This window comes from Leiobunum rupestre, chromosome 10, assembly GCF_980474605.1.
Source record: "Leiobunum rupestre chromosome 10, qqLeiRupe1.1.hap1, whole genome shotgun sequence".
NCBI lineage: Eukaryota > Metazoa > Arthropoda > Arachnida > Opiliones > Sclerosomatidae > Leiobunum > Leiobunum rupestre.
In genome coordinates, this window is record NC_143393.1 from 38,466,691 (window position 1) to 38,492,929 (window position 26,239).

A 26,239-nucleotide genomic window follows, 5' to 3' on the forward strand; every position below is an offset into this window, starting at 1 on the left:
CGACTAAAGATGGCGCTACACAACACTAGGGGGCTTTCCAGAGTATATTATTAAACTGAAATAAAAAGTTGGAATAAAATTTCAATAAAAAAAAACGTTCTAATTTAGCATTACATTATTAATTTATTCACACCTAGGAGCAACACACACAAGGAGAACGCAACTAGCCTTTAAACATTTCATTGGACGAACCTTTACGCTGCACGTTTTACGAGCGGGGGGAAGACAATTTCCGAATTTCCCCCTCCGACGACAACAGGCAACCAATGAAAAATGTACACGAGAAAATGCACGACAAGCTGTGACTTGGACTCGCGACTTACCGTTTTGGATGATTTCGTATTGATAAAAATTTAAGCCTAATATCGGAGAGCACTTTCTGGAGTCGCGAGGGGCTTTGGCTTTGTTTTGAAGCCCGCGTGATAAAAAACATGAACTCGTGGAGCCCAATAATCCGCCTATCTATCGGAAACCAGATATTTCGGCTTAGCGGAAGTCTCGCGTATTTTAGACACTAGAGGGCTCTGTGCCGAGAAAACATCTCGATTACGCAATAACTATGCAAATCAGTGTGGTTGTAAATTTCTTTAATTGTCATACTTATTGTTATTATGTTACTTATGCTAGTACTTAAATACCTAATTTTAGTTGACTCTACAGGTCATCTCAAAACGTCATAAGATGAAAATTATCCATTGGCTGATTTAAATTTTGTAATTTTTGGGAAGATTGTTGAACGCTGTTTAATGATAATTAAATTAAATTATTGATATTTAAATTTACACTTTCTGAATCTGAAAATCGAATTGTATAAGTTGTACTAAAATATGAGGGCCTCCTTGTAAATCAGTCATGTACTGAAGGTGAAACCCAATAAAAGCATTTTTATTATTATTATTACATTCAACATCTGGAACTATGTCTATTGCGGTGCTTCCAACGGTCAACTTATCAGGTTATTCAGGTCATAATTATCAGATATGTAAAGATAATCACTTAATCAGATCAGATTTATAAATATACATATATCGGTAAGTTTGAGGCATCGGAAATCAGCTAGCAATAAATGCAGATTAATTTTTTACCCGTATCAACTGATTAATAATCTGATATCTGATATATCGTAATAATTTTCTCGAATCAAATAATGCAACCAATTTCTGAATATAGGTTGAAACACTAATTAATTAGAGTCTTTTAGAGACTCCTATAAGGATCTGAAATTTAAAGAAACAACTCGGTTACTACCTCCAATTTATTGACATTCACGATACAAAATATTTCCAACCTTTTACATATGATATCTTTGATAACCGTTTTTGATTAAATCCGCTTGTTTGTGAAAGACCTAAATGACATAAATTGTGTACGGTTTCTTTTTTGACAAAAACACTGGCAAAGGAGATAATGATACGAGTGGAATGACCATAAATACAGGATTCCTATTTTACTTAAAGTACTACAAAGATTAAAAATGTACTTGAAACGCGCTTTTTTTAAGATGGTAAGATCACGTCGATGATTTTGCCGCTTTAAAAGGAAACACATTTTGACGCACTCTGATTGGCTGTAGCCAATGACGTCGTGTCGAAAAGTGAAAATAAATAAAAATTAATAATAATGATGATAATATAGAGACGACCAATTACTATAAATCCCGAAATAACGACAGTTCGACTTCTTCTTTGAACCAATCGCGTTGTCCCCTCAAAGCGCTCTTTCCTGTACTTCTTTGTTTTATTTTTTTGGAGAAGTTAGACGATTTTCGTTTACTTCCGTCTTCGGAAGCAGGAAATGGGATTGAAGTAGCATTGGTGGTAGCGGATTTGCCGCTTGTTAGGCATGACCAAATCCTCACCCTCTAGCCTCTCGTACAAGTTGTTGTTGCCATTGGTTGATCCCGTTATAGGACGCCCCTGCAGCAGGGCTACCAGACGGTCCATCAGTAGTCGTTGCACTTGCGGCTGTTCCTGAAAAGACAGATTTACGAAGGAATTATTATCGACTGGATTTTTTTTTTGGTTTCCCTTCAAAATGGATAAATATATTTCTAGTGGGATTCGCTACTGTTCTGTTTGTGACGTAGGTGCTTTCCTCGAATTTTATCTCTTAGTTTAGTCACTGGGTGTTTTTCTCGAATTTAATCCATTAGTATAGTCACTCGGTGTTTTTTTCGAATTGTATCCCTTAGTTTTCCCACGTCGTGTTTTTATCGATTTTTATCTCTTAGTTTAATCACCGTGTTTTTCTAAAGTCTTATCTCTTAGTTTAATCACTGGGTGTTTTAGTCGAATTTTATATCTTAATTTAGTCACTTTGTGTTTTTCTCGAATTTTATCCCTTAGTTTAGTCTTTGTAAGTTTTTCTCGAATTTTATATCTTAATTTAGTCACTTTGTGTTTTTCTCGAATTTTATCCCTTAGTTTAGTCATTGTGAGTTTTTCTCGAATTTTATCTCTTAGTTTTAGTCACTGGGTGTTTTTCCCTTGGATTTCATCCCTTAATTTTCCCACTTCGTATTTTTATCGTTTTTTATCTCTTAATTTTGTTATATTACTATTTCGTAAGCGTATTCTTCCGCTACTAAAACAGAAACTACAACGTTTGTGGGTTTCACGACTAACCAACAAGTTGACGACTACTACGAACCAAAATAAGACAGTAAAAAAAAGTTAAAATTTATTCTATACCTCATAATACCTGGATTGATAAATATTCTTTGAGTCAGCGATTGGTTTAACCCGTATATCGAATAAAAAAATTCTAGCATCGGCGGCTCAAAGAAAGTACCAGCCTATAGATGTCGCTCCGAGATCGTAAGAGCTTATTTAGATTCATAATTCAAAGGCGCGAATTCTCGAGCGGCGAGTACCATTAAACTTGCATTAAAAAGAGGAAAAAAAAAATTAGGATTTAGGATTTTTTTGGGGGTATAAGAGCGGGCGTTGTATTTCCTGCATGACTCCGGATCAAATATGATGACGACAACGAAAAAGAGAGTCTGTGTGAAAGAGAGAGAGGTGAAAAAACGCGTTAAAGTTGGCACGACCCCCAACCCCATCTAGTGGGAGGAACGGGAACTATAGCCAGAGAATAGGATCGCCGGAATCTTCTTACCGAATGGATGAAAAAAAGATTCCAGCGATCTGCTTATATATATTTTTTCGATTTGTAAGATCAGGCTTCGCCGTCCGGCCAAAAGGGGGCTATCACCGGGGTTACATTTTCTTACAGCTCAGGAAATAGAGAAAAAGGTTTTCAGAAGTTTTTACCCATCTTTTCTTAAGCCTCGAAATGTATCATTTAAAAAAAAATAATATACTTATAATTTCTAACGGGTTAATGATATCAAAGTGTGAACGATACGCATCGAAAATATACAAAGCTGAATGGCGTATGTTTTAGAGATCTCCATGGTAAAGAATTTTAACCATTTTTTCCACAGTATACGCACGGGATTCCAGCGGGAAAATGTGAAATGAGATATTTTCTCGAATTCGTTTAGGGAATGGATGGAAAATGAAATATTTTTATGGAATTATTTTTATGAATTATATTATAAGCTTTACCCAAATCATTATTCGATATTCAATGACTTGGAATGAACAATCAGGTATATGGCTGGAAAACAAATATTTTAACTGGAATGGTAACCTTAAAGGGAATATCTAGTACCAAGAACATATTTAGGATTATAGAGAACCCATGGAATCGGCCTATCTGAGTAGAGTTCATAACGGGAATGGGCGAGAATGGTAAAGTTAAAAGGAATATCTAGAACCAAGAACATATTTAGGGTTATAGAGAACTCATGGAATCGGACTATCTGAGTAGAGTTCATAACGGGAATGGGCAGGAATGGTAAAGTTAAAAGGAATATCTAGTACCAAGAACATATTTAAGATAACTGAGAACCTAACGAGTCGACCTATCTGAGTAGAGCTTATACCCGATATACTATCGCCATCTGTAGGTTTATATTAGGATCATGTTTTAAAAAGGTTTTTTCATTCGCTTATTTAAAAGCTTGTTAAAAATGGGAAATTTCTGATTAATTAATTTTTTAAACAATGAAATTCTGCTTTAATTGGAGTTGCGCAATTTAAATTAGGAAGGTTGTACTTAAAACGAAACTAGATGGCAGTTTAAACATAAAAAATAATAATAATCAGCTAGGCTAATACCCTTGGCACCACCTTAGGCCTAAGTCATCATGCGACTTTTGAAGCCCTTAATTCAGGTAGCCGGGTTACAATGCGTAGGAGGGTGGTGGCAAGCCCTGCATGCCACGAGATCGAGCCAACAGCTCCCTACACTAACTATTACCATTAACCTAGACAAGTTTTTATGGAAGGGGAAACCGAAGAACTCGGGGGAAAACCCCTTAAACCAGTGGGGAGAGAACTTGTAAACTCAACGCAGAAGGAGTTGTTCCGAGTTTTCACCCAGTGCCACAAGCTGGGATCGAACCCGGCTCCTCTTGCTGCGAGGCGAAAGTGCGAGGCTATTAGTTTATTCTAAGTAAACTCAAATACGTTCGTGCTCAGACGAACTCCGAGGTGCTCATATTCTATGTCTATAAGATTCTGAAAAATGTCAAAGCCTAAAAAAGTATCCGGAAATTACTAATCTGTACACCGTGAGAAGTCAATTATGCCGATGGCTAACTTGTTTTTATTACCAAACTCTCCATTTCTGCTTATTTTTTGGGGGATTCATTTTTCAACGTTGTTTTTTTCCACCTTCCAAGACATCTCAGCTCGCCAAGTCTTAGAGTTAAGCCTTGGTGAGGCTTAAACTGTAATTATGGTTTCCCGAGAAAATTTACGAGTTTTTATTAATTAACGCGCGGCTGACGAAAGCCTTAAGAGTCAGTTTAAATTGGCACAACGGACCAGATGGCAATTTTCCTCGAGCAGTAGAAAGTAGTCGTATTATTTGAAGCTGACTTCATATCGTAAAATTTCCCCGCCTTGATTTCCCATCTCAAATTACGGTTTTAACGAGGCTTACGAAAAAGAAGCGAGGATTTTGATCTCGTCAAAAATTAGCTAGTTTTTCTTTGCATATAATTCAATTATTTTCAAAAAGTTAAGAGTAATTATTCTTCCGGTAATTATAATAGCCTCTTATATTTGACGGCGATTAAAATTAGAGATTTATGAAGTAAATGTTTGGCTGGAAAAAATAATTTTATAGGGTAAAATTTTAAAAGCATATTGGGTCTTGGTCTGGTAACCTATTACGTTACTACTTAAAAAATTTATAACTTAAAATTTATAACTTAAAATTTGTAACATAAAATTTGGTACTTAAAATTTGTAACATAAAATTTGTAACATAAAATTTGTAACTTAAAATTTGTAACATAAAATTTGTAACATAAAATTTGTAACTTAAAATTTGTAACATAAAATTTGTAACATAAAATTTGTAACTTAAAATTTGTAACTTAAAATTTGTGACTTAAAATTTGTAACTTAAAATTTGTAACTTAAAATTTGTAACTTAAAATTTGTAACTTAAAGGAGCTATTTTAATTAATTAAAATAATTTATAACACACAATAGGGCAATGGAAAAATAAAACTAAAATTTTATTGACTAATTTAGTAAATATACCACCCATCTGCTGAGCAATATCAAGAAGACGTATAAGTAACTAAGAACTCGTTAACATTGTTCCCTGCTGTTTGTAGCACCTAGGAGCAAGAAACAAACGCATCTAGCCTTAAACACGCTAACGCAGTGTTGTGTACAAATTTCATTGGACGAGCCTTTACGCTGAACGTTTTACGGAAAGGGAGAAGACAATTTCCGAATTTTCCCCTTCCGACGGCAACAGGTGATAATGCGTCTAAGCAATGAAAATTGTACACATGAAAATGCACTTTTGACGGGTTGCGTTCTCCTTGTGTGGGCAGTGCTGTGTTTGTGGTTTCTAGGTAGCACCATCTAGAAAATTCAAAATTGTAATATTTGAATAGTCAAATTATTTTTAATTATGAATTATAAAATAATAACAATAAATAATAATATTAAATAATAATTTATAGACTATATTTGCGACGACTATTTGACCATATTAACATTATTCAAATTGAGTCTCATCACAGTGTCCTTTTCGATTTGCTCGGAAATTGAGCTGTTAAAATTGTCCTATCAAAAATCACGACCCACCTACAATATTCTTAACTCAAATAAACTTCAAATCTGATACTTATCGCCGAAAATCAGGACTCAATTTCATTTTTTTCCCACGAAAATGCGATATATTTGGTGGAGGTAATTTTCTACAAATTTCTACGAGACAATCCGATAAAATCACGGCATATATCGAACTTATGATCGAAATTGGCCGCTAGTTCTTTACAAAGGCGTTGAAGATGAGACGCCGCCAACGCGTGGATTTCGAAGATGTAAATCGCGATGAATGCGCGAATCGTTCGAATTTCGTACAATGCTTTTGAGGAATCTTCTCTGAACAAAATCCCTTTTTTATATTGTCGTTATAAATATTCATATTTATTATCGTTGACGCCCTCTAGCGGGGAGATTGGAAGCGGAGGAAAAAATGCATTTGGAAGTGGAATATCGTGTTGCTTCAAAAATAAAAGATCGATTATAGCTTTATAGTTTTCATCATATCTCCCCCATCACGCTCTGCCTTTAATCGGTGGCCGCCATATTGACCAAATTTATTGCCAAACTCCTTAGTAACTAGCGAATTGACACTCTCCCGGAAGTGGTTTGCTGGAAAGCGGATTCCCTTCGAACGGATATCCGGAAACGTAAGGTCCATTAAGGGTTATTTGGATTTTCAAGTACCCTATAATCCGGGCGGCCGTTGTCAAAGAAGCACCATCATTTTATATAATAAATATCTTGACTTTATATATTGCGCGAGGTAATTTCTATTTACTATTATGCGATATACACGTATTTATTTATTCCAAAATTATGTACTTTGAAATTTAATTTTTATCACTGTATCTGGGTTTTGGGAACTAAAGTTTTCCACTGAAAGAAATAATAAATTCAGTAGTCAAGATTAAATTATTCGGATATTAAAAACCTATTTTACCATTTATCTCGATTATACAGGGTGTTTCAAAAGGTTATGCAAATATTTTAAGGAGTTGTAGGGGGTGAGTTGAGAAGTATGCCTGTTTTTTCCCCATTTTCCTACGATGAGTTAAAAGAGCGCCAGAGAGCTTCAAAGTGTGGCCTACTAGCCCCTGCAAGTAGGCTGCAACAAGCGCAAAACCATAAACTAAGATGTGTAAACCTTTCTTAGTCTATGGCAAAACCATGATAGATAAAAAAGGACTTTGTAAACAAATTGAGGTAACCAGCGTAAAAAAGGAAACTTAAACAGTATTTAAAGTCCCTGCTGCTTGGTTTTGCGCTTGCAGCAGCCTACTCCCAGGGGCTAGTATGTCACACTTTGAAGCTCTCTGGCGCTCTTTTAACTCATCGTTGGAAAATGGGGAAAAAACAGGCATACTTCTCAACTCACCCCGTAAAACTCCTTGAATTTTTTTTCATAACCTTTTGAAACACCCTGTATTCAGTTAATTACTAATTGTTAATTATTTTTACTTTTGAAAGATTATTACTTTTCAATAAGCTTTGGCATGGACTAAATAAATTTGTAAATTAATTTGAATAAGTATGCCATTTCATAGGTCAATACCCTTTGAAGGTTTTAATAATATACCGCGAAGAGTTACGCGCATTACCGTAAATCTTCCTAATTTCCTTTGTAAAATGTAAATAATGTGGTTTTATTTCATCTAGGGTATCGTAACGTTTCGTTCCTAGTGAGGTTAAGAAGCCAAAAATTCGTATTGTAATCCTTCGACCATATCAGCGTTTATCCTAGTAATATTTTAAACCTAACAACGTCGATAGTTAAAAATCATTAGGCTTAGAAAATGTTGGTATAAAAGTCCGATATTTTCTACGTATTTCTATACGTTTATTCGGTTTCTTAACTTCACTATTGGCGGCGTAAGAGACAGGTGGCGATTGTGGAGACACAGAAGCCGGTCCGGGAAGGTTAAGTGTAGTTTAATTGCTCGGACCCGCATGCATTCCAGCCAAACTGGCGAACACGCCCCTCATTAGGTCTCGTTAATTGCCGTTACCTATAGGTGGAGTCTGAAGATTACGCGAGGGGCGTGGCTTTCCCCCCCCCCCCGAGAATCATAATAACCCTTTACAATACAATTTGACGTAATCTTTCCCGAATTAGTGTTTTAAAAAAAATGATCGAATTATCTTTAACTAACTCCTACTTTTGAAATGACAGCTTAATTAAAATTTGCATCAATTCAGCACCAATTAACTATAATTTACAATTTGTAGCGGGGTATACTATCATATGTTTTTCATTGTTATTGATCCTTTATCCTTCAATCCTATACTTTCATTATTCTCGATCATATATTTTTCATTGATCGCAATTCTATATTTTTCAATCCTATCGCCTTCTTTATTATCAATCCTATATCCTTCATTATTATCAATCCTATATCCTTCATTATTAACAATCCTATATCCTTAATTATTATCAATCCTATATCCTTCATTATTCTCAAACCCATATCCTTCATTATTCTCCATCCCATTTCCTTAATTTTTCCCAATCCTATATCCTCATTATTATCAATCATATATCCTTCATTCAATCATCTATCCTCTATTTGTCGTTATTCTCAATCCTTTATTTTTAATTATTCTCAGTTCTATATTTTTAGTTATTCTAAATCCTATATTTTTCAATATTCTCAATCCTATATTTTTCAATATTCTCAATCCTATATTTTTCATTATTCTCAGTTCTATATTTTTATTTATTCTCAATCCTATATTTTTCAATATTCTCAATCCTATATTTTTCATTATTCTCAGTTCTATATTTTTCGTTATTCTCAATCCTATATTTTTCAATCTTATCAATCCTATATTTTAGTTTTTACGTTATTCTCAATCCTATGTACTTCATTATTCTCAACCCTATGTCCTTCATTATTTTCAATCCTATAATTTCATTATTTTCGGAAACACTCCTGTAGGTTATATAGGTTATAAATCGATTGTAAGTTTCCAATTTTTGTGTAAAATTTTCAAATCTCCCGTTAAGCTGTATTATGTCCTACTGTTGCGAGTATAAAAATGGTTAGTCCTTCACAACACCCATACTATATATATATATATACCTTCGGACAAAAGCTTAGTATGGGAAGATACGCGAAGGCTTATACTTGAAATCCTAACTCCCAAAGGGTCCTAGCTACGAATGGGAGTTGATGAGGTTAGTTCCGTAGAGCGTATATGAAAGCTATTGAAAATCTGAGCAAGTTCGAAATCACGCGGGGAAAGACGAAACCACCCGTTGATCCTGGCTTTCGCGGTGGGGCGGGGAACGGGGGCCGAATTGCATTAGGAACTTTTGCGTTTAAAAGAAACGAGGGGTGGGCCGATGGGTGACGGTATCCCGGAGGGTCACCGGGGTTACGTTTCTTAATCTGCAGAATGTAATGGTCATTCGGCGGTCATCTCGGCCGGCTCACCCGGATTTCGAGGGCCCTTCCCAACAAGACCAATCAACGGGGGGTCAAGATGGAGGCGATATCGCGCTCACTTCTAATTAAGCTTCCTCGTACGAACAATGGCGGTTTTTCCGCCTGGAATGAAAAGGAAACCGATATACGGCTATTTAGCGTCGTTGGTCACTCCACGCTCGTGTTGGCTCCGTTCCGCGTCAATTCCAGGCCGATATAATATGGAAGTTAATAGTTCTTTTCGAAATAGTCTTTTTTTTCTAGCAATTGCCTGGTGGTTCATTATTTATAGACTGTTTGCGTCCGCGGATGGCTTACCATTCCAAATTCAGCTCTTTAAGACCCTACACATCCTCGTCTACGTAGATGAAACACTACTTCAACTACTGAAAACAAGTTATTACACTCTTAGTTCTAACAATTTGTACATAATTGAACCAAAATTGATTCAAAGTGCTGACACTGAAACCAATATTGCGCGAACAAAGTATGTGCAAACATTCGATCCTCCTCAAGTCTATAATTGCATGACTTTTTTTGGAAAAATTTAAGCGTTTTTGTTTCATAATAACGGATACTAAAGCGTTCAATATCAGTTGCAGGCGCGGATCTAGGATTAGCCAACGAGGGGGGGGGGGGCGATACATCTTATATGTGAAAAGAGAAATTAAGTTTTAATTTTATTAATTTTTTTTTAATATACAAGTTATTTCATACATGCGACTAGTCACCGAGCTCCATTCTTCTTGGTTTTTTTGTGCAAAATTCTTTGCGATTTCATCGGGATCAAGGCATATCTCTTTATTAATGTATAGTACGCTTATGATCAGTTGTTTAAATGTGCAATAGCGAGGGAATTTTGGGCCAAAAAAGGATACTAAAGCGTTAAATATCGATAGACCTTTCTATAAATTCCTAGCTAAACAGGCGAAACACTTTCGCAAAGACCACATAGTGCTACTTCAGTAGGAATGGCAAACTTATTTATTCTTTGGTTTAAAAAATTCTGCTCATGCTTATTCCTATTTGATTAGTATATTTTTAAACGTACTCCACGAAGTACATTTTCAAAATATAGCTAAGGTAGCCTACGATAAGATAGTATATTTCAAAATAAAGTACGTCCATAACTGAACTATTTAACTATATATAATGGTCTGTATAAAACTAAAACCGTTAAATGAGTAGGATTTTGATCAAACATCAACTATTTATTCAGTCAACTAGGTTGGCAGGTTTGCCAGATAACACTGTTTTGAGCCTCCCTGGTTCGTGAAAAATTATAGAATGGTCTATGGCCATATACATCGGTCTCAGAAATATTGTATTTGTCATTTGAAAGACTGAATGTATGGTTGACTACATTACTAAATAAACGAAGATATAAAATTAGATTAAAAGTAATATTTGTACCTTAAAGGCTTTAACTGGTAATAGTATAAAGATTTGAACGCAAAATCGTTCAAAGAGTTAAATATGGAACTTAGGTTCCAATATCGTCCAATTTTGTGGGAAAGGTTGAATATTGGGTATACGTGCCATTGTGGACTATCTCCAATAGTTACGGCTCTATTGTGACCCGAAATTTATATTTTTACCAAGGCCCGGGCCCGCTCTCTGTTGCCCTGTAGATATATTTAAACTTCTGGTATAATGAAATTGCAGTGGTGGACTGGGTGTAATATTATTGGTTGACAGGAGACAAAATGCCCCAGCCTTAACAACTATAACGCTATCACGTTTAAGGGGGCCCACTTCATGAACGGTCCGTGGGGCCCACTGGCCATCGGGCAGGCTCACTCTATGGTCAGTCCACCACTGTGAAATTGCGTGTATTATGGGAATGATCCGCATTTTAGCGTATAAAATGTTGAAGATAAAATTATTCTCAGGTTTCGAAATGTAAATTTTGTACGCTCTCCGCCGCAGTGTATGAAATCGGCGTAGAAATCTAATTTCCTTTAGAAAAATGACTTTGAAAGGGCAAATTCCCGCGAGAGGACGCTGAAAGAGGCCCAAATATATAGCCTATTAAACTTTATTAGGAAAAGGCACTTTTGGGAACTAAAACCTTTTATTGACAAACACTTAATTGGGCAAAGTCACTCGGGGAAAGAGTATGCTTTTGGATAAAGGACCCAAGAATCGTTTGAAAAATTAAGGACGAATTTCAAATAACTCCTCCCCTTTCATACCTCATGATTGTATATTCGACTAATCAAATTCTGGCATTTTTCTAGCCCCATTTCCAGACCCTATATAGCTCGGGAAAGCTACGTTCCTTTAAAATTTAAATGGAATATATTTTCCATAATCAAGCCTCATTTATATTGTAATACTTAATTGGTTTTAAGGTTTCAAAGATCAAAATCGACTTCTAATGCTCCATATGGATCTTAAATGTTTGAAATTAGTGATCTTGCAAGGTGCTCAGTGTGATTGAAACGCGAACAAGTAGACCTAACTATAAAGTACACCAACCATTTATTGAGAAGTCCATTGGAGCTACAATGTCAAATAACGGCTTACACTATGGGAACGTTTGTAAGTTCCAATAAACTACGGGATTTTATGTAGAAAGAAGGTTTAGCGATTGATACAGAGGACTGCCTTAGTGACGATATTGTATCAGTGATGCCAGATCTCAAGCATGAAATTTCCCTTTTCGGATCACAAATTTCATTGATTTTCCAAAACCATAAAGATAATAATTTTTTTGCAAATATTTATCCTGGGAAAGGTGGTATTCATTGTTATTGAAATCATTGTAGGATCTTATTAAAGAAAATATAGTACCACCTAAAGTCTAAATATTGAACAATGTAATATTAATTTATCTATTTTATTAATATTGTTTACTTTTTTAGTTTTTAGTTTGGTTCTTTAATGAGGGCTTAAAAACAGTAAAGTGAATATTCTACAAAGGCTAATTAGGTATATTTTTTGCTATTAACCTTAAGATTCATTGCAAAATTATTGAAATCATCCCCATCTCGAATTTCCTATATTTCGCGTATTTTCTCTGTTTTACTGGGGGTTAAAATTTCCTTGATGCGGGATATCTCTCGATCTGGTATCACGGCATTGCAATCCTATGCCTAAGTTAGAGGAAATTCCCCTCGGTCATATGTCTAAGTTAGAGCTAAGCTCGATTCAATGCCAGAGTTAGAGGAAATTCCCTTCGATCCTATGGCAGATTTAAAGGAAATTCCCTTCGATCCTATGGCAGATTTAAAGGAAATTCCCTTCGATCCTATGGCAGCGTTAAAGGAAATTCCCTTCTATCCTATGGCAGCGTTAAAGGAAATTCCCTTCGATCCTATGGCAGATTTAAAGGAAATTCCCTTCGATCCTATGGCAGCGTTAAAGGAAATTCCCTTCGATCCTATGGCAGCTTTAAAGGAAATTCCCTTCTATCCTATGGCAGCGTTAAAGGAAATTCCCTTCTATCCTATGGCAGCGTTAAAGGAAATTCCCTTCGATCCTATGGCAGCGTTAAAGGAAATTCCCTTCGATCCTATGGCAGCGTTAAAGGAAATTCCCTTCTATCCTATGGCAGCGTTAAAGGAAATTCCCTTCTATCCTATGGCAGCTTTAAAGGAAATTCCCTTCTATCCTATGGCAGCGTTAAAGGAAATTCCCTTCTATCCTATGGCAGCGTTAAAGGAAATTCGCTTCTATCCTATGGCAGCGTTAAAGGAAATTCCCTTCTATCCTATGGCAGCGTTAAAGGAAATTCCCTTCGATCCTATATCAGAGTTAAAGGAAATTCCCTTCTATCCTATGGCAGCTTTAAAGGAAATTCCCTTCTATCCTATGGCAGCGTTAAAGGAAATTCCCTTCTATCCTATGGCAGCGTTAAAGGAAATTCCCTTCTATCCTATGGCAGCGTTAAAGGAAATTCCCTTCTATCCTATGGCAGCGTTAAAGGAAATTCCCTTCTATCCTATGGCAGCGTTAAAGGAAATTCCCTTCGATCCTATATCAGAGTTAAAGGAAATTCCCTTCTATCCTATGGCAGCGTTAAATGAAATTCCCTTCTATCCTATGGCAGCGTTAAATGAAATTCCCTTCGATCCTATGGCAGCGTTAAAGGAAATTCCCTTCGATCCTATGGCAGCGTTAAAGGAAATTCCCTTCTATCCTATGGCAGCGTTAAAGGAAATTCCCTTCTATCCTATGGCAGCGTTAAAGGAAATTCCCTTCTATCCTATGGCAGCGTTAAAGGAAATTCCCTTCTATCCTATATCAGAGTTAAAGGAAATTCCCTTCGAACCTACGAAAGTGTTAAAGGAAATTCCTTTCGATCCTATGGCAGAGTTAGATAAAGCGAAGTTGATATAGTGGCCACACCACGTGACTGCCTTTGTGGAAGAAGTTGAGTCTGTCAGCGATAGCATCAATTGATAATAACCTACTGTAAAATGTATTTCACCAAAGCGACAATCTCTTGAAAAGAAAACGCCCGATTTTTAATAAATGTTTGGTTCGTCTTCGTTTCTCGAGTTTCGAATTCCACGTACCGATGTGTTTACTTCTTTCGCTAAAACGAATTTAACGATAAAAATCCAACTTGAAATGCCGATCGCGTTTCTGCACGGAGTGTCAACGTTTTTCAATAAGTTTATGATTTCTTGTTTTGACTAGATATTTTGTTTTCGAAATCGAAAAGTGCAAGTTATCTATTTTCTTTTGACGACCAGTATTTTTATTATTATTAGGCACCCAAAACGTGGACAAAACACGACGGGCAACACTGTATCATAGTAATTTGTTAGTGGCTAATACCTTCAATTTCAATTCAATTCAATTTTTCAGTTATTTATTTATTAAGTAAGTTATTTACATGAAAGATTAGAGGGCTAAGTCAGCTGGCGACTTGTAAGCCCTCATTATATATTAGTATATATCAATACATTTTGTACAATTAGTATAAAGTTACGACCAAAAATATCATCGCGTAAATTGTGGCCATGGATTTTTAAGTATACCAATAATATAAAAGAATGACGATTAAATTAATTTTACTTCGGGTAATAAGAAAAATAATAACAGCTAGGCTAATTAATAATTAGATTTTGGATTCTTTTTCGCCCTAAATACAATTATTTTAATCGCCATGTGTTTCTCTCTTTAATGTTATAGTTATATTTAAATATAGTTGCGTAATCATATTAAACTGTTGTTTTTTTAATTTTCCCCTATTGCTTAATTTTATCATAATGGTTTTTAAATAAACCGAAGTATCGTAGTTAAATATTTAAATCTGGGGGACAAAAAGAATGTAGGATCGCGGAAGGATTATGTAGGATTGCGACAGGATAATGTAGAGTAACTGTATGATTATGTAGGATTGAGGTGGGATTATGTAGGATTGCGTTAGGATTATGTAGGATTGGGGTAGGATTATGTATGGTTACGACAGGATTAAGTGGGGTTGCGGTAGGATTATGTAAAGTCACCGATTTCAATGAAATTCTTAACAAAGCTGGATTTAGCGAGGAGTACTAATTTTCAATTTCCAATCGTGGTCTTATATATTCGAGGTTAAATTTCGTAACACGCGAGAAAAAAAAAATTAAAGGGAATATAACCTGCAAAGCAATCTTTATGGAAGATCCCTTCAATTTTTCAAATTTCCCTGTACAGTGGCGCCAAACATTTTAAAAGCCAAAGGCAAGAACGGCCAGAGCTGCAAACGTTGGTGTTCCACACCAAATGCCTGAGGTTATATTACCTTTAAGTACGCAATAAGCTTTCGTGGAATTTATTCATAAATTTCGGGCTATCTGACGTGTTATTGCGAGGGGCAGGTCACTTCCATTTTGGGTGCGTCTTAATCATAGTAAAATGATTAAATCAGGGTAATCGTGATTAAATCAGATTAATCAAGATTTAAAAATCTAATCAAGATTAGATAATCTAATCACGATTTAAACGAGATTTAATCATTATAATCATGATCTAATCTTTTAATTAGATTTAATCATTTTAATTAGATTTAATCATTTTAATTAGATTTAATCATTTTAATTAGATTTAATCATTTTAATTAGATTTAATCATTTTAATTAGATTTAATCATTTTAATTAGATTTAATCATTTTAATTAGATTTAATCATTTTAATTAGATTTAATCATTTTAATTAGATTTAATCATTTTAATTAGATTTAATCATTTTAATTAGATGTAATCACTTTAATTAGATTTAATCATTTTAATTAGATTTAATCATTTGAATTAGATTTAATCATTTTAATTAGATTTAATCATTTTAATTAGATTTAATCATTTGAATTAGATTTAATCATTTTAATTAGATTTAATCAAAATAATCAGGATTAAATCGGATTTAATCTTTTGAGGGGTGCGTCGTTAATCAAGGAAGTGACCTGCCCCTCGGGTTATTGTTTATTATCAGTAGAGTAACGTTGCCATTGTTCCGTTTATTGGCAATTTATTTTCCCGCCAACTGTTCAAAGTGGCTAATTTGTTTTTTAATCTGCCAAATAGAAAGCTCGATACATTTGGGTTAAACTTGATCGGGAAATATTTTCCCGCTTTGAGATCTCTTTAAACGAATTGGGCTTTTTAGCGGTCGGCGGTCTCGACTTCTCCATCAGGGTCCAAAGCCCTGAAAGGGTTTTCGTGTTCGGCCCCGCGATCCTATTTGAAAAGTGCCCCCGTCGTTGATTCGAGGGGGCCCATAAACTATCATTTCGTATGAATGACTCATTTTCACTCGAACGAAATTCGCGGAAAATAAAATTTTATATCATTCGTTTCGTTTGGCGAGTCCATAATTACAATAAGTAGGCGTTAAAATACTCGAAAACCGTCCATTATTTTGGCTTTGCATTTTACCCGAATTTTCATTTATTGTTAGTTAGTAATTAATTCTTCTCGTTAACGAAGTTTTCATTTTTCAATTTATCTTGACGTTTAATATTTTGATGAAACTTTTGCTATAAGATTGAATATATATATATAGTGGATAGCGGTTTGATTATAACGGATTTTTAACTTAAAAAACATATCAGCTAATATATTCGGATAAGGCTAACAAATTGTATCTGATCAGATACAAGAGTAAAACAAGAGTATAAGAAGTAGATACAGATCTTCCCTAACGGATAGAAATGGAAGCACTACTCTAAATGGTTAATTTCGGATCTTCAATGGATCAGAAGCGGTGTTTTTTCCAGCTCTGTGAACGGACTTGTTAGGTTTAAACTTAATATTGATCTACTGTCATCAGCATTTATGACTTCCCGTGGTTATTTGGTTTCGCAATAATTTCGCCCGTTAATATCGTATTGCTGTAATGATGTGGATTGGGGTATTTTTTAAATATATATCTTCAAAGTTTCGTTTGCAATTGTTCAATAAAGAATTTGACCAATTTCGTTTTAAAGTTCCTCAGACTTTCTCAATAAACTTTAATTAATTCAGAATTATTAGATAAAACCCTTTTCGGCATGACTTCCAGGGTCAAGAGTCAAAATAGTGCTTCCAATCGTTTTTCAGATAACCGTTTAGTGCAAATAATTATGATTTATCAGATAAAAGATTACGCTCAGATATTATCAGATCAGTTGATACGGGTCAAAATGCAAAGCGGATAGTTTAAACCCGAAACTAATCTGAATTCATTATAAACCAATTTGAGTTGCAAGATTATACTCATGTACTAAACGTACATGTCAGAAAACTGTTCAGCTAACCGAATCTGGTGAGATAAGTTATAGTGGTTCAGTTCAAATCAGTTGCGCGTGAGAATGAATCGTATACAATTTGAGATCTGATTGCTTGGTAAGGGGAATATAATAATAATAATCAGCTAGGCTAATGCCTTAGGCCAAAGTCATTTAGCGACTTTGAAAGCCATTAATTCAGGTGGCCGGGTTACAATGTGTAGGAGGGTGGTGGCAAAACCCTTCATGCCACGCGAGCCAACAGCTACCTACACTCAATATTACCGTTAACCTCAACAAGTTTTTATGGAAAGGGAAACCGGAGATCTCGGGGGAAAACCGCTTAAACTAGTGGGAGAGAACTTGAAAACTCAACGCGGAAGGAGTTGTTCCAATTTTTCACCCAGTGCCACAAACTATGAGGCGCCAGTGCTAACCACTCCGCCACCCCACAATCTGACTTACTGATTACCTTGAGAAATTTGAATATAACGATCTGAATAATAGGATAAGCAGTTGGAAACACTAAACCAAAACTTGCAATGGGAAAGTATATCCAAAACTTTACACATATTCCAAGGGGTCATATTGAAGACGAAGTTGTCTATGTTAGAAACTTCGACTGTGACCTAAATAGGAGGAGCGTGTCAGATTTGAGGACCAATAACGACCAAACAGGGGTACTTGTCTTCAACGAAATTAATTTAAATTTTCAATTCTAAAAATTGACACGTCTTCCGTCGCTATTTGAATCTAAAGGTGTCAAAATGTTTCCAAATTTCCCGAATATTGGCTCTTGTTTTCTCGGGCGCGTCAAGTCTTTCAAATAACGAAGAAGCTCAAACTTCTGGCCAAGACAAACCAAATGTTTGAAAAAAAACGTTACTTGTCTTTGTACAGCGAACGCTTGACGTCTTGAATTTTAAATCAATTACTCGTCTTTAAACGCGAAAATTTAGGGTAAACTTTGCTTTTGGATTCTTCGTTACGTTTCTTTTTAGGTTTAGCTGCAAAGACTGTTTTAAGGGAGATTTAGTCCTAAGCTTCTTGGAACGTTGGATAAACGTAGGCTACAAGCTGGTTTCTTCTACCTGATTTTACTATCGATTTTTCCCATCTTTTAATGAATTTGAGAGGCACAAAACATTCGCTTAAGTATTTCTTAAAATCGTCTCTCTGAGACTTTGAACGACTTTTTGGTTCTAAGCGACCACCAAAAACTATGTAAAGTTTGCTGGATTAACAACATGCGTCGACAGTCAATTTCAAAGCAGGCTATCAGTTATCCGTAAAGGAACGTTCACAAATGACGTAGGTTTTTCGCGGGTTTTTTTTATTCGGGTGGGTTTTTTATTTTAGTATATACTATTTCCATATTTGTATTACATAATATGTCAAAAAAAACCCAAATCAAGAGAAATTAGAAATGTCTTATGTCGAGCCCTGCTAAAAAAGATTGTAGGGACTAGATATCGTCTGCTAGGTAGACTGCTTCACTTTTTTTGTGTCAGGAAAAGCTGAAAAGCTTGTAAAAGTGTACAGATACTGCAAAGGCAGCAAAGCTGAACCAAAGGACTGGTAGAAATCTGAAGTCATAAGTCTCAAGTCTCAACTATTAAGTTAACAAGCCGGTTAACTTTGTAAATTACTAAATATAAGTGGTCATTGCACCTTGAAAAAATGCCTTTTCATTAAAATATGAAATTTCAAAGTGGGTTTTTCTCAGGTGGGTTTTTAAAGTGGGTTTTTTGTTTTCGAACCCTGGTTTAGCTACAAAAATATTCTAGTTTTGCACCTCCAGTTGGTCTGCGTGCATGGTAGCAGGAGGTAATGTTACTATCTTGGTCGTAGTATCCTTTACATTTCAAATGAATCCACAATACTGAAATAATTATTACAAATTAAAGTTTCCTAAATATGTTTGAATATTCTACGAATCTACGTTGTCTTACGCGATAAATTCAAAATTTATTTTCAAAGGTAAAATATTGTAGTTGTTTCTAAGTATAAATGTTACAGTAAGAAAAGGACAATTTAATTTGGTATTTTCTGACTAATATAAGGGTTAGGTGGCCTATGATAATAAAATATTTTTAAAAATATATTAACGTTATAAATGAAAAATAACACAATATTATTTATTATTTATTTGTTTTAAAAAAGGCTCAACCTATAAATGTTAAATATACATATTTAAAATATAGACAAGCCTTTGTCACTTCATACACTAAGTCTACATTTTAAAATATGGAGAACTAAACTTAAAATATTTAATTTAGATAAGAAATTTGGATTTTGGTATATAAGATTAGTCTACATTTGATCTAAAATATTAAATTCGGAACTATCGGATTCAACCTGACTAACAAGGAGACATCCCGAAGTGTAACCCACCGATTTGTTCAAACTCGGGGGATTGGTAGACCTTCATGTAACTTTGAAAAATCCTAAAGGGAATTTATTCAATGGGCAACCGTTTGGCCATGGCAACGAAAAATGTTTTTGTCAACAACAAATGGAAATTTTCCCATTGAAAATAACATGGGATTCTGACCGATTCCTAGGACCCCCCTGTGAAAAATTTTAACAAATTTCAAAATTTCGAAAATGCCAAAAATAGAAAAAATAGATAAAAATTTACAAAAAAAACATCAAAACTGATCAACCTTTGATCAATGTGAGGTCAAAATCCCATGCTATTTTAAACGGGAAAATTTAATATTTTGTGTTGTAAAAAACATTTCTCGTTGCCATGGCAAAACGGTTGCCCATTGAATAAATTCCCTTTAGGATTTTTCATGATTCATGAACGTCTACCAAACCCCCGAGTTTGAACAAAATCGGTGGGTTACACTTCGGGATGTCTCCTTGTAAGTCAACATTTTAAAATATGGAGAACTAAACTTATAATATTTAATTTAGATAAGAAATTTGGATTTTGGTATGTAAGATTAGTCTACATTTGATCTAAAATATTAAATTCGGAACTATCGGATTCAAGCTGACTAACTAATTTGCATCCCAACTGATCGATTGTTTCGTAATGGTCGGCGCAGATGAAATCCCTTCAATTAACTCGAAATCTAACGATAAATTAAATTTAATTAAAATTCCTTCGATCGTAGTTCGTAGAGAGGGAAAGAAAAAAAAACAGTAAGGAAGTCATTAAGTTAATTAATGACCGCGAATAACACTCAACTCTATTCCTCCATTAAAAGTCGAGAAGGAAAACGTTAATTGTTTTTATTTTAATTCTCTGATCAGCTGGTTCGCGGACAATGAGCATCTTCAACTTCCGCGTTCAAGCAGTACATTGCGCTTACTTAGCTTTGATTTTCCATTATTACCAGAAGTAGAGTCAAAGGAGGTGAGTGTTATCAATTTTTTGTTTTTGGGATTTTAATTGAAATGACTCCTAAACTAATAATAGCACCCTCTTAAAGGGGAACGGCCAAGCTTTTCCAAATATAGCCTTATTTCCGTATCAAAAGATTAACAAGACGTTCAATATACTAACAGTCTAACACGTACCTTTTTTGTCTTGAAAAAATAGCTTTTGGCCCAAAAAGTTGAAACGAAAAATAACAACAGGTGTTTGGGTTTGAATTTTAGCCGCCATTTTAGGGGCTGCCGCCAGCGCCCCTAACCCCGTATGAGCGATTTGCTAACTTTTAAAATCGCGCAATTTAGGCTTAGCTCTCGTATAACTGGAACGTGCCGCGCGTGCAAAACAAATTTTTCGCACGCGCTTTTACGTTGTTTTTCTGTCTCACCGACTTCTCACCAGGTGTCGCGGCGGACGCGCGCTTTTAAAATTTCCCGAAATTTCTTTATTTTATTAAAAATTACCCACTCAATATTTTTTGATGCGGTTTTCGCCTTAAATTTTAGTTTTTAATGGGCTATAAGAATTGGTACCATTAATATGGCCATTTTATACTACACAACTACGCAATCAAATTTAATATCAAATAAATAGTTATTTAAGTATTAATTATTTAATTTAAATCTGTTACTGATCACATCACACTTAGCTCCAAAATGCGGGGCAAGTGTGAAATCCTTGACCAATCGCAATGAAATTACATACAGAGGTTACATATGGTGTCCCAATAAAACTATATTTTAAAATAATATCTTTTTAAACTAAAGCTTAACCTTTCCTTTTTTAGTAAGTTTACATCACGAAAATTATAAAACGTTGTCTTATAAACCATCAATTATTTTATCAAAATTTAGAATTGATTAACTAATCACACTTACCCCACACTGCAAATTTATAAATAATCCTTCAGATTAAATTTTGGAATCCACAAATTATTAGCAAAATTACAAAGGTTCCCAGCACGTAAAAAGATAAGCAGACTACAAAATACCAAATATGAAACCGGTTTGCCAGTTAGGAAAAACGTTACAGAACTTTTCTTTTGGGCATAAAATCTCTAAACGCAAGTAGAAGAGTATAACGTTTTTTCAACTAAAAGTTTTAAAAACTAAATTTAAATTAATATTGAAAATATACAAAATGTGTGTAATTAACTTTATTTCCATATCCATTCCTCAAATATTTTATTTTAATAATAGGGGGTGATAACACTTACCCCTGACCACACTTACCTCCATTGACCATATATTATTATAATTAAAGATACGTTCTTATCTATGACAATTGCTCGGAAGAGTCAGTGTAGTCAATTCATTGGTAAAACGGATGGAAGACTCAAGAAGTATTCGTACTAGCCAAAATATTTGCAAAACTTTGGTTGGGAGTGACAGTGTTCAAAAAAAGGTTCGGTTAGAATATTAACATTGAATCAATGAGAAGTGCCATACTTATGGTTATTACGTTCCTTATGCTAATATTAAAATATATTAACTGTAAAACGTCATTAATTGTGTTCGCTTTGAATTGTCGTGTTCTCGGAAAAGACGTACACGAAAATGTCGCCATTTTTTCTCTATGCAAAATAGCATGGATGACGTCGTGTCACTTGAGACTAAAATCACTGAATTATGTGTACTTCATGACTTCTGTTATTACCAAAGGAGCAAATTTAAATTATTTTCCCAGAACTAGGTCCAAGATCAACAGCGTATGACGTACGTAATTTGTGGAGAGGATCATTGAAAACCTTAGAAAATATTTGATTCAGTTCAGCAAATCACTCGCGTCAAACGAGGTCAAAAAATCCCTTTTCCAATAGAAAACATTTGTGCAACTAAATGTACGGTCTGAACACCGAATGAAATATATCGCAGAAAAAGTGTTTATCCTTTAAAAAATTCAACTCGCATTGCGATGGACTAAACAATTTTATACGGTTCCAATTCAAAATGTCATGAAATAATACCACCGTATTTCAAGTGCACTAAAAACGTCATTTTAAATTAAAATTAATTAGGGATATAATACAGGGTGTTTCAAAAGTGTATGCAAATATTTCCAGGTTTTGTAGGGGGGATTTGAGAAGTATGCCTGTTTTTCCCCCATTTTCCTGCGATGAGTTAAAAGAGCGCCAGAGAGCTTCAAAGTGTGGCCTACTAGCCCCTGGAAGTAGGCTGCTACAAGCGCAAAACCAAGCAGCTTTTTATCGATATAAAATGTCTAATAACAGTAAAAATACTACAAAACATTAATAGCGTTGAGGCCCGTAGCCAGGAGTTTTCAGTTGAGGGGGCCCAGCAAATTCCTAAGGGGGCACGTTCCGTTCCTTACAGAGAGTTTGTGGCGTCCGGTTCAAAATGTGTATATATCGCCCTAATATATGTCACAACTAAAGTAAATTAGGAACAAATATTCCTAAATATTGAAAAAGAAATGATTTAAACATGATAAATTTAGTGGATTTATAAGCATTTACATCGGCTTCTCCCAATCTTTTCCGATATTAATCGGGGCACAACGATATTGTAAGGGGGCACAGAAACATTTTGAGGGGGCACGATGGGGCACTCACGGATATTTTTTGAGGGGGCACAAATTATTTTTGAGGGGGCCAGGCCCCCTCAGGCCCCCTCGCTGGCTACGGGCCTGATAGCGTTACATTGTTAATCAGTTTAAACTAGTCTAGAGGCTTAATTTTACTTTTAGATTCGAAAAAATTAGGCGAAAATGCCGCTTCATTTAAATTTGCTAACAGTATTATAGACTAATCATGGAATGAAAACTTTTTTTATTTTTTTCGGAAATATACGTACAAGTTTCTGGAAGAAGACCTCGGTCATTTTCGGGAAAATTTTCCGACTTAAAACACTATTTAAAATCGGACGATAAGTTTAAGATTAAATTTATCGGTTTTTTTGAAAAAACCTAAGTTAATATTTAAATCGAGATTAAGTTTATTGAATTGATTAATCGTTTTGTAAAATATTGAGTTATGTTTAGGAGACGTCCGAACCGAATCTATAATATTTGGTCCGGTCGCAAATTGTGCCGAGAAGGTATATTCAAATTAACTTTGATTCCAAAGATTTTAAAAACCAATATTAGGACCGAGTTGTCATAGATATATTATTAATATATTTAGGGAAGTAAAAATTTGTGCAGTGCGCGATAGATATGGTTTATTATCAAAAATTCTAACAGCGCATTTCTGGAGTATAAGCAATCGATTTAAATTACGCTCGGAAGTATTTCCCCAAATTGAAACGCAAATAATTAAATGAGGATAGACTAAAGAATAATAAAGTTGTAATCGTGTTTCATATTTAAAAAATCTGGCTATGTCTTAAACGGGACTTGTTAATATTGGAAAATATCACGGAAACGGTTTTTTCACTGTTTAACTCAAGCAAACTGTTATGATAGATACCTAAAATTAATAAATGTAATTTTAAACGAAGGTCAAAATCGAACTTATAATTTATGAAATGAACGTAGACTGCTTGTTGAAAATTGATAAATCACAAATTTTCGAAAGGTGTAACATTTGTAAATTTCGCGTACACTCTTTTGAATCTCAAAGTTATTTAAGAAATCAGAAACTAATTTTGAGATTTTAGGGCACGATTTTCGTGTTGATTTCTAGGGGTTTTTTTTTTGGCTCATTGAGATATTTTGGAACTAATTTTCGGTGAGATTTCAGGTTTTTCAAGTTGATTTCAAGATGTATAAAATAATTTTTCTCTAGAGTCGGTCCCCTAGGAAATTTATTTTTAATTGATGTATCAATAAAAATTAGGCGCCTTTTGAATAGTTTTCTAAAAAAAATTAATTTGTATTCCATACTTTATAAAATTTTCAAATTAAATTATATTATACTTCGATAACTTATGAACTCTGCCTTTTGCCTGACCAAGAAAATTGAGAAAGTGAAATTATTTCTTTTAACATTTTTCTGTCTAATTTTTCTGTGATTGGATTTCTAATCCGTATAGCTGATTTATTCGGAAAATTATTTTTATTGTTTTAATTTTAAAATGTGTAAAATTGGCAAATGGATTATCGTCCTTTTATTTATTTTTCTTCAATCCATTAAATTTAAAGAAACATTTCTTTTTACTTTAGTAATCACTTCTTTAATTTCAAATTAACTTTAGCCGTGACTGTTGGAAGTTAGTCATTAAACATTTAAAAAAAACCCTTATCTTAAAAATTGATTTCTAGCTTTCACACTAGAGCTTAAATCTCAGTTTAATTTGGTTTGAATACCAATTTTGACCAATGATAATCATGCTCTGTAATCTCAAAATCAGTTTCTGACTTCTGAAATAACTTGGTGGTTCAAAATTCCGTACGCAAAACTTCCTATATATTCATCAAATGAAATGACCAACACTTATTAACTTCTTATATATAGAGTTAGAGCCGTTAAGCTTAATATTTAAACATTTATTTTTGACACTAAGTAAGCTTTATTGAGAATAACCTTATATAATGGTGGTCTATGTTAAAATTATTATTATTAATAACGACTTATTTTTAAGGTAACTAGCGCCAGTTGACCCTAGCTTATATTAAACATGGTGGCAGAATGAGGAATTAGTTGATATACCATAAATATGGGACTTTTTCAGTCGGTTCGAATGCCAGTTTTGACCGCCGACGATAATTCTTGGTTCACACGTGCGAAATCGTTTCCACTTTGTTCGCTTATAGCCGAGGCTTAACGTCATTTCAAATTATTAATATAATTTTTAAAATACTAAAACATATCCCAAAACAATTAGTTTATCATGTTTACTATACATACAGTAATATTATTTGACATTATTTAGAATTTTATCCCCATTATTTTTGAAAATACGAGCAATTTGACTTCCCCACCTTGTCGTTTTGAAAGCGATTCTAAGCGAACCGACTTGGACGAGTTGCTTCCCGAACCAACACGAAGCGATATCTCACGTTGGTTTTAAAAACTAGTTATCTAAAACGAAGCCATTTTTTATGGGCAAGTGTGAACCTGGCTTTAGAGACCGAGATGATTAGCGTAAATTTTCCCAACGGTAAAAAGCCTGGCATCTGGTATTACTCTAAGCAAGCATTTAGCTTCAACCCGCGGAAAAGTGAGTAAAAATGACATAAAAAAAGGAGGTGTAATTTACCTGGGCGTCCCAAAAGTACTTGAGATCGGGTTCGTTTTCGGAGGTGCCTGGCCCGGAGGCGGCCACCGCTCCGTCGACGATGGGGATGGGCAGCTGCAGGGCGGACGAGGGGGGCGGCGGAGGACCCCCTCTCCAACCTTGCCCGCTCCTCCTGTTCTCGGACGAGGCGCATGTTAACGCTAACGAGACGAAAGTCAATAATACGACGCTGACTAAGCTTTGCATCTCTACTTCGATAAATAACTTTTTTAAATTAATTCCAATTTATCGTCAATTATTTCTTAGTTTAAAACGTAAGAGTTTACTATACTTTTTAACTGTCAACTGGGGCAGAATATTCTGAAAGTGCTCGCGGAGAGAGCGACAGAACTGACGAGTCTTCCCAGTCGGACTCAAAGAGAGAGAGAGAGAGCTAGTTCGTAGTCCTCAAG

The 26,239-nt window shown here is 34.8% G+C and overlaps 1 protein-coding gene across 2 annotated transcripts; it reads right to left on the bottom strand.

Moving 5' to 3' along the window:
- Window positions 1–1,292: 1,292 nt before the first annotated feature.
- Window positions 1,293–26,239, bottom strand: AstC (Allatostatin C). 2 transcript variants are annotated; one of them, XM_090160663.1, is made up of 3 exons: window positions 26,119–26,239; window positions 25,809–26,038; window positions 1,293–1,970 (listed from the first exon to the last, which is right to left on the bottom strand). In XM_090160663.1, the coding sequence occupies exons 2-3, from the start codon at window positions 26,031–26,033 to the stop codon at window positions 1,770–1,772; spliced, it is 426 nt and encodes a 141-aa protein (XP_090016789.1). In that variant the 5' UTR covers window positions 26,034–26,038; window positions 26,119–26,239; the 3' UTR covers window positions 1,293–1,769. The 2 variants fall into 2 exon arrangements, with proteins under 2 accessions (XP_090016789.1, XP_090016788.1); XM_090160662.1 differs by having other exon boundaries at window positions 1,294–1,970; window positions 25,809–26,239.